Consider the following 10,553-nt stretch of genomic DNA (forward strand, 5'->3'; position numbering starts at 1 on the left):
CGTTTTTAGTATCTTACTGAATATTTATTGTCTACCAAATGAAATATGAATTATATATGAATCTTTAGAAATACAATTTCTACAATATTAATCTTGTTTTTATATAGATAAATGTTCGATAAATACTATCTTTCATAAAAATAAACGAAATTCAGCGCGTCTATTTTCATTCCAATCAATGGCGTTTGTAAACATGTGTACTGACGCCATCGTCGAATCCCTGGACTTTCGACGGCAAAGCTGGCCTGCCTGGTCCCAGGCCAACCAATAATAATTAACAAAATGTATTATTTTAAATATAGGCCTATGGCGCATCCTGTACATGCACTTCAACTTTTACAACAAAAGCCTAGCCTAGGCCTAGTAGTACGTCCTACTGTACTTAAGCCTAGGCCTACACTAGTTTGATGTCGTCGGGGTATAATTCTGTCTCTAAATGCAGCGTGATCGTGATCAGGGAAAATCAAAATTCAAGATTGGGTCTAAAAAATCCCAAGATTGCTTTTAAAAACCCAAGATTCGCAAAATATTATTACTGTATATAAACTTCATTTAAAAGTCCTTCATTTTAAAGCTTTTTCAATGAATCATATTCTGTACAGTATTTTGTACTGTATAAGCCTTAGCGAAGTGTCTGATTTTCGAGACCAGAAACTCGTTCGCTTTGGGCCATAGGCCTACTATTAGAAAATTTGAAAAACTATTACTCTGTGCGTCCGTGGAAAATCCTTTTTGGTGATTAAAACGTGATATCCTTTCCTCTGGCATTGTATGTTAGGCCAAGAGTTTGAAGTTTGTGCGCAATTTCACCCATTCGATGTTAAAGTCAGTACTTCACACAGTACATTAGGCCTACCGGGCCTTTAAAAGGGCATAATCGATCTTTACAGAGTGTCTAATTGATCTGTCAATTTTATACCAGAGGGGCCTACAGTATTGCATAATAGTATTTAACAATAAGAAAAATTGGGAAAACAGTTTCCTTTGAAATTTACTTAAGCGAGCGTGTATGAAACCGGGTCTATGGCAACTATAATTTGATACTACGTCTAGAAGTGTAGAGATACCGCCCCTATTAGTAAGAGATACGGACCTATTAAAAACTGTTGCATTCTTAAATGATTACAAGATGACCAAGCATATGAATGAATCAGTCTAAAATGATATTCAAAGATATTACACTGTACAGCTAACCGCTAATCTTTGTTTTGCATGTCTATTACACACCGTCACTCACAAATGTATGTAAAAATTGGTCGTAAAATTTGATAACAAGTTGACCATTAAAATATATTGTAAATATTTATTTAAATCCGTACACCGATTTTGTTTCAAGTTGTTTGTTTCCAATATTATAGCTGTTTCTTTACGATGACAATGTTTTGAAATCGTACTGTATAACACTCCAAAATTTGTTTTATGGGCAAACAACAGAAGGCCCTAAATTTTTACAAGTTGACCAAGCGTGTTGCTGCATCATTATTTTTCAGTTACGATCACTATTCAGGCAGAGAGCAGCTGTTTCGTTACCGGTTGGTACATTTCTTACAAACATTCAGCCAAAGGCCAGTGAAAGTTTTTATCGATGTTTGCCATGATCCTTATGTGAGCTATCGAGTCATGGTTTGCCGGAGTTGCCTTTTAAATCTCCGAACTTCTGAAGCTGAGATATTCTAGAATATAGGCTTGTATTGTAGGCTACAATGTAAAAACGGGTGACCAAATAATGATCGAGTGCTAAATTTTGATTTAATACTGGGTAAGTTATGACCAAATAATGATCGAGTGCTAAATTTTGATTTAATACTGGGTAAGTTAAAAACAGATATTCCGTCCGAGTGGGACTCATTCAAAAATTCGAGGGGGTTCGCTAGAAAACAGGGGGGTTCGCTAGAAAAGGGGGTTCATACTCCCTGATATTGAAAACATAGGTAAAGACCTTTGAATGAGAGTGCTAGGTGCTGTAGATATGAAGATTATTGATAAACATCCAATATTTTGGTGGCCATTTTGAATTTCAAGATGGCGGCCACTAAGCGGCTTATTTTGTGGGGTCTATTTTTTTTAATGATCCTTAGGTGTCATAGTATCACTGTGGGAAGTTTCATGCTTTCTTCCAGAAGTGCACGATTTTTCTCCTTAGCCGCTCTACTATAGGAATAAATACCAATTGGATCACATAACAGTAACTTTAATTGTAAATGTTTTATTGTATACAATTTTATAAAACATAATTCAAATATATAACTTTTTTGTCATGTTTTTTACATTTTGAGTTTTCAATAAGTTGGTTTAATCCCAGTGTAGTTTGCCTCACACTCAATGTTGGTGACAAGCTATTTATATTTACAGCCTGCATTAGATTCATGATTTTGAAAATATGGGTTACAACTTACAAGCCACATTTTTGGAGTATATTTTAAACAAAAAATATTGAGAATAAAACTGGGGGAGGGAGTTTCCTGCTCACTCCATACGATGCTTTTAATAATACAATAATATGAATAATAACAAGAATATAACAACAACAGTGACACTAATAATGGTTAATAATGATACCATTAACAACAGTTTTTTTCAGAACTATCCACGTGGTGTACCGCAGGCAATCAATAAATATATTATTACTTTACCATGCAGATTTTTAAACAATGAAAATAATGTTACTTCCCCTTTGTTCATATAGCTATTGTAGCTTTGTATCACAATAGTTTAAAAGAGATGAAAATAACAGATGGATGTAACAATAATGAAAATGATTATTATGTTCTATAGCAAATTATAATAATACAAACTTTAAAATTGCCAATATGGCAAGGAAATCTGGTAACTTCTGATTGACAAACTTCTTACAATTGGAAAATGTTTTCAAGCAAATTACTATAAAATAAACAGTTACTATATTTAATCATCACTATCACACACTGATTAATAGTCTTATAGAAATGCTGATAATAGTGCAAAATAAGAATGCTTAAAATAAAACTGTTACATCAATTTTTCACTTTTAAAAATGTGGCAAAGACAAGCCAAACCAGTCACTCCTCAAAAAAAAAAAATCAATCAATCAATTTTTAGTATGGTAAAATGGTAAAAGAATCGTTTTAAGTTTCAGAAATTGGGTAAACAACAACATATCGTTAGTTAGATATACAGTTAAACTTGATCTTATATTACATGCTAATTTGCTGAGTTTTCCAAATTAACAAAAGTCAAATTCAAACAATTTTTCAATGCCATTTTGGATTTGACTTAGGCAAGTTTAACTGTATAAGGGATAAATGAAATAGATTAAAACATTTATGACATTCCAGCATGTTTTGGCCATTACCTCTTAAACACGATTTGCGAGGAGTCACTGGTTTGGCTTGCCTTTGCCACATATGCTGATTTCTTTTACAGAACACAACATACAAACAAGGCCACATGGGACTGAGCTGGCATACTGGAATCTGTTTTAGTATTGAATAGGTAGGGGGTCCCAGTTCCCTTTAACCTCAGAGTGTGTCAGCCTCTAGCAGATGCAGTCTTGCACTTAGCATTATGATATGGTTCCAGTTCCATTTAACCTCAAGCTGTGTTAATTTGTAGCCTACAAAAAGATGCAGTCTTGCTCATACCAGTATGATATACTTAAAATTACAAAAATATACAACACTCAATTTCAATTTTAAAACACTTTACAAACAGCTACACTTTGGCGAGAGATAAGGCACTTGTTGTAGTTAAGGCTAATCAAATCATGAGAGCCTTTTTTGGTATACAAAGGTAATAGTCTTTCAGGCAAAAAAATAATTATTAAGAATATTAATATATTAGTAAAAATCAATAAATTAACAATCATTATAATTATTGTAATAATATTTGTAATAATATACTAATAATAATGATTATATTTAAATATATCCTTGCCAATATTTTTCACCAAAAAAAAATTAGTAATAGTCTTTCAGGCAAAAAAATAATTATTATTAATATTAACAATATTAATATATTAGTAAAAATCAATAAATTAACAATCATTATAATATTATAATATTAGTAATAATATACTACTACTACTACTACTACTACTACTACTAATAATAATAATAATTATATATTATATATCCTATGAATGCCAATATTTTTCACAAAAAAAAAAAAAAATCGGTAATAGTCTTTCAGACAAAGGACCTCTCTGGAGTATCAAACTTAACAGCCAACCAATCAGAATGGAGCCAGGAATATGTGGCACATAACCCACTTTCTTTGCATACGTTTACAGGGGTAGATCAAGAATTTTTCCAACGGGGGAAAATAAAAGAAAATTTAACTAATATAAACCCCTTTAAAATGTAGTCATATTGTCCATTCTCTAGGTTTGTGGAGTCTATCCCAGCCTCTCTTATTCTGCCGTGCTAAAACATGCATTGGCATGTGGGTCTTTGGAATCGTTGGGCTTGTTATAAACTCCATTACCTCATCGTCATACTCAGCATGAATAGGTATGCTCCTATAGGTCAATGATGCCATAGCCGTTTTAGGCCTCATGGTGGCAGCTTTCATAGTGCCCCCAATAGAGTGCCTCATGTTGAATGTTCGTGGAGGGCCGACGGCAGCAGATTGTGAGGTGTCGCTATAGCTTGATGCACTATTCCACGTCCTGGACTCGACCCGACCATCCCAAGAACGCCTTAAATCTGTAAAAAAAAAAAATCAAGGATTTATTGAAAGAACATCTTGAATTTTATATAGAGGGGCCCCAGGAAACTTTTACCAATTGTTTTGCCCACACCCATCTAGGTCAAAAGTCATATGCTGAAGAGAAGAGATGAAACTTGGTGTCATAAGCCAACAAGCATTGATGCTAGGCATATGTTATAAATACTGTTGTATTAATAATGTAACATTTGTATATTGCCTGCATTCTTGGACAGTTGAAAAAGCATACCTTATAATATAAGGTATGCTTTTGTAGAAAAGTGGGTCATATTATGACCCACTTTTCTACAAATGTTACTGTTTTGTGGGAGTTATATATTTGTTTGTAAGCATTCATATATTTTAAAAGACATTCTATTTCATTTCATTTGAAGTGATGATAAAAATATTACTGTAATAGTATTAATAATTTTAACCATCTTTCTTTGAAATACAAATAGCCATCAGCAAGATATTGCTGTCCAACCTATCGTTGAAAACAAATATATCTATTGTAAACTACATTTTTGCTTGAATTTTGAGGTTTATTAGATTTCTATGACAGTATTAATTAATCATTTCATTATATAATTAATAAAAGAAATACACGGTACCATCAAATCCCTCTGAAGCAGTTGTAAGATACGAATCGGATACTGATGTGGGTACTGTTTGACTTCTCTCATGTGGTTCTGTAAAAGAAGATAGATAAATAGATAGATAACATATGGTTCAAAAATGTGGAATGTGAAGTCAGAAGAAGGTATCTTGAGGAGAAAAAAGCCATGATTTGAGATGATGGGTAACGTGCTGAGAAGGGAAGATGATGAACCTGTGAAAAGAGCATGGGATCTGGAAGTGGATGATATAAGAGGAAAAGGAAGACCGAAGTTTACATGGAAAGATATGGTGAAGAAAGAAAGCAGTAATGTTGGTCTAAATGAGAAGCATGCTTTTAGACAGGAAGAAGTGGAAGATGGGAGTGTCATCATGGCCTAAAATTCAGTAAAAATGCTGAAAATGCTGACTTAACTGATGATGATGATGATGATGATGATATATAGATAGATAGATAGATAGATAGATAGATAGATAGATAGATAGATAGATAAGGAAATAATAAATAAATAAATTCATCTTCCATTGGCAAATGCTTAAAATTAATTACACATATGCAAAATGATGACATTTCATTATAATATTATTATAGCAACAAAGACAAATAGATCAAAAAATTGGTATATAAATATGAGCAGTGCCTTATTTGACTAACAAAAATAATAATATAATTAAATACTATAGATTTCTTGGTATAAGCCCACTGTCTATTTTATGTCTGATTTCACATACAGTGTTTCCTTGAGCAAAAGCCTAGCCTGGGTTTCAGGCCCTAATTTTGGGTTACTCACTCTTTATTGCACTTTGTGCACGGCAATACCTAATTTAATTGCCGTCCCAAACTCGATTTCTTTTTTTCGGATTATTCCGTCTCTAAATTAACTTTCTCATTGGTGGCGCCGACCAGAATGAGAAAAATAATTTAAAAAATAAGAGACTTGCGGCATGTCTAGCAAAAGCTCACAGTATTATTTTAATAAGTAGCTTTTGCTTTTAACATGTACAGTAGTATAAAAGTAAATGCATTTTGTTTATTTGGCATCCCTACAAGTTATACTGTACAGTATGTCATCATACATGCTGTCAGTTGTCATTTAAACAAATTTAAAACAAGGATTCCACAGCCAAGACATTCGTAATTTAAAAACAGTACATACTTCTCCTTTCAAAAAGTGTTTCATCCACAATTGAAGTCGGGCTCACGGTCCTATAACTGTTGAATAAACTGCAAAGCGATAATTGGAAATGAAACTTTTTATATAATTATACTAATAGTATTTTGGTGTTATTTTATTATAGGATGGTATCAAGGCCTCTATGCACTTCAACTTATTACCCAGGCCATTAGGTGAAACACTTATGTAGTACATACTCAGCTTCCTGGGGAGTATTCTATAATGTTGAGACTGTCACCTTTAACATTGGACAGGCAACCTTTGAACTTAACAGTTGCAGGTAAGATCTTGCCTCTGTACATGACCTCTACCCTTTGACCAACACTGATGTTAATAAATAGTACCATCTTCAATAAAAAGATCTAGGCCCCCAACCTAAAAAAATGGAAATAAATGAAAAATTATCATTGGATTGGTTGGAGGAGAGATTGAAACGCCATATACAGTACAGGCACCCATGGGATTGGACAGAGTTCAGATAGCAAGCTAGGCTTGCTATGTATGTGTCTAGCTAGTCCCAATAATAGGTCTAGGTCTAGGCTCTATCCCAATTTTATTAGCACTACCTAGGCAGGGCCTATGCTAGACTAGGCTTGGCTTACTGGACTGCATACCTTACCTCCATGGATGGGCTGTCTGGGGCTAGGCTAGGCCCTAGCCTAACTAATTAGTAATATTATTATAAATACGCTACTGCAATGTTTTATTCTGTTTACTATTGAAATTGTAACTTACAATGTAAAAAATAATACTTACGCCATCCGAACAGAGGATTAAAACCCACACAACATCCACAACTTAGACCAATTGTTTATTGTTGATTAGCAACAAAATGGTCATCAATCAATTACAATATAGGTAAATAGCGCCCCCTAACGTTATGATTCTTAAGCTTGCTCAATGTTCTAACAATGGAAAGGTAATTACAACTTAAAGGATCTCAAACTATATAAGGATAAAAACTAATAAAAAGTAACAAATAATAACAATGGAAATATTGTTTAAAGGCTCGCGTAACGAAGTAATTGTATAATGCTTGCTGTACACCGCAGATAGTTCTGAAAAGAATTTAAAGTTCTAATAATAGGCCTACAGTAAAATTTCTTACACGTACCGGTACTTTTTTAAGATTATACTTTTAGTTCAAAGAAAAATTGTTAGACACTAAGAAAGAAAGAACGCTATTCATAATAGTCACGCCTGTCTAATAGAAGCCCAGAGAATTAGCAAAATATTAGAAAAAGATCGTACCAAAACCTACGTTGGGAATGCAATTATCGCTGTCAAATGCCATACACTGTGAGCGACGGTGCCTAAAATAGGCCCAATGCTGTCAGGTAAGATCAGTCTGTAAAAACTTGAAAAGTGAATTTATCATCTGAACTGCTTAGGTATATTTTGCAATCATGTTATTCGATATTGAACAATATTTCCTCGTCGATATATGAGAGCAATTACCCTTATTAACAATTACCATTATGTCGTTCATATTATTCTTTGTATAACCCAATAATTAGGTGGTACAGTAATCAATTAAATGATTTTATAGATTGTAAAACGAAAAACGCTTAGGTACTTATTTTAAAGTTATTTGATCCCTTTAAGTGAGCTATTCAATTTTAAATTGTTTTATTGTTATTGCACGACTAACACAATAATATAACACAAAACTTAACGTCGCCTCATGGCTGCAGATTGCGCTGGTATGATAGGCTTAGGCGTACAGAATTACCAAAAGTCCACAATGATAAAAGCATAGAAATTCGACCCAATTCATAAAGAAGGCCATGACCGAATTACTAAAATGAATGCATTGCATAGCCTATATAATTCTTCCCAGAATTCCAGGACAATGGAGTAGGCCTATCTACATTGATATGGGGGAGGGGTGGTGGTTGAGGCTGACTGGAGGGTGTTGAGTGGGGGATCGGTTCAGATTAGGTGAGGGGGATTTAGCTTGCAAATCAAAGTGTAATAAAGTGAATTTTTGCTATAAAGGACCCCAAGCTTCCCGTATCTACACCACACCACTGTTCCAGCATCCAGGGCCTATTGATTTCGTAAATTTTAAGCTCATGCGCAAGCCTACACCACTAGCATGCTGGTCAAGTTCCTTCATTGCCTTCAAGTTTAGAGTCTTGTGAATTCAAATCCTGTAACACTGGGATATTGTTTTCATTTAAAAAAAAAATATCCACACAGGCTTGTCGAGCCTCAAAAAGAGACATGAGCATCGTTCTATCCTATAATTAGCGAGTCAGTAGCGGATCCAAGAATTTAAAATAGAGGGGCCCGGGGAGGTACTTTCACAGATGGAGGATCTATACCACCTTAGCCCCAGCATGGTTGGGGCTGAAATGGAAAATTTGTGATTATAGTCGGAAATTGCACTTTCAGACTTAAAATTTGAATATAATTTTCTTTAGGCCTATATCTCCTTTTTTAAATTTTTATTTTGAACAATAAAGCGGGGGTGGGGTATGGCGGGCCGGCTTAAACCCCCCTCTTGTATCCGTCACTGATAGTAGACATCATCTTATTACTGGTCAAAAGAAAACACAGAGGAAAAACTCCTCTCAAATGAGAGATGCTTATAGCATGTTTGTTAATTATTGTAAAGTATCAGGTTTGGTCGTGCAGTATAATAGATGGCATTATTGAAACGATACCTGTCATCAGTCATGAAGCAAACAGATGTTATGACGATTTTTTTCTACAGTAGGCCAATAACTTTAAATAAAAATTGGAATAATATATCGTATCGCCTTTTAAACCCGGCACCTTGATAATTATTATTGTAATTATTACAATGCTATGGACTATCATAAGTGAGAGCGTAAGCTGTCGGTCTTTGTTCTGTTTTATAACAAGAAGGTACGGCCGAATGAATGGCGGTTTATATACTATATCCGCATTACCTTGTATGACAAAAGTTTACTTCTCCGAATAGAATATAAAGTGATCTGTGTCATTTATCCGTTGACCCACAAAAATCGAACTAATTTTATAGTTACTGCTTCAGCAAAGCTTGGACTCTATTCAAATACCTACTGCCTAATTGCGCTTACAATTTCAAGGACGTCTCTCGGAATCACATTGTAAAGCCAAACTGTGCTTTTTGTATTCATAAAAGATAATATTGTGTATTCGTATCATTTCATATTTGGAAGGCCTATAAATTATCAATTCTTACTATATTTGTCAGTAATATTGAATTAAGGGCCGGATCTTTAATGCATGATTTTGAGTGAGGGTGAGGATTGGTAAACAAATTTTAACTGCAAAAATCTTTTACGCTTCATTATATATTGAGCGTTTCGTTGAATAGCTATGCTTGATAATATGATTGAAAGATCGATGTTCCTATTTGTTCACTATTATTAGATATCTATTTGTTAATAATGCATTAATATATTTGTTACAGTATTGCTATTATTTATCTATTTTATGTTACAGCTCTTATATATGACAAAGATTAAAAAACGGTTTAACTATATATATATTCAAATTAGGCTTGCTGCTTACTGTTATTATGTAATTGTTATATAATAATCTCTTTATATATATAATACATATAGGCCTATATATAAATTAAAAGGCAAACTAAAATAACAACTATGCTATTGAAAGCAATAGCTAGATCTCAGTAGAAATACAAATTTGATAAGCTAAAATGACGTAAACAGCCAGAAATAGAACCATCGAGCTTATGTAATATCTAAAAACTGCTGGAGCCCCAACCCGCATCTAGGCCTCCTTGTTATCAAAATCTTGCGTTCATGCCGCTAGTGCGTTTGCGTGCCACATTTTTCGGAGCTTCAGAGAGATTTTATTCAACAAGTAGGGCCTATAGAAAATAAAATAAGAATGAAATCGCTTAAATTTAGTTTTCAAATTCCACCGCTAAACACTGACGATTGTGAATCAATTCATTATACCTATTATACCAAGTTCGATTACAAAACAATGTGCTTTATCGATTCGTGGCCTAGCGCTACGGAAAACCGGACATAAAATACGAACTACACGAGACAATTAATCCACGTGGTTTTTACTTCTATTATATATTCACCTCTG

General features: G+C 33.8%; 1 protein-coding gene across 1 annotated transcript; it reads right to left on the reverse strand.

Annotated features, from left to right (window-relative positions):
* Positions 1–4,054: 4,054 nt before the first annotated feature.
* Positions 4,055–7,335, reverse strand: LOC117117633. Its single transcript, XM_033262003.1, is given in 5 exon segments — positions 4,055–4,682; positions 5,298–5,375; positions 6,459–6,623; positions 6,679–6,851; positions 7,233–7,335. Coding segments are annotated over 4 exon segments (729 nt in total). The 5' UTR covers positions 6,824–6,851; positions 7,233–7,335; the 3' UTR covers positions 4,055–4,341.
* Between the last annotated feature and the right edge of the window lie 3,218 nt (positions 7,336–10,553).

This window comes from Anneissia japonica, unplaced genomic scaffold, assembly GCF_011630105.1.
Source record: "Anneissia japonica isolate Jap-2015-1 unplaced genomic scaffold, ASM1163010v1 scaffold3334_len1275209_cov185, whole genome shotgun sequence".
Taxonomy (NCBI): domain Eukaryota; kingdom Metazoa; phylum Echinodermata; class Crinoidea; order Comatulida; family Comatulidae; genus Anneissia; species Anneissia japonica.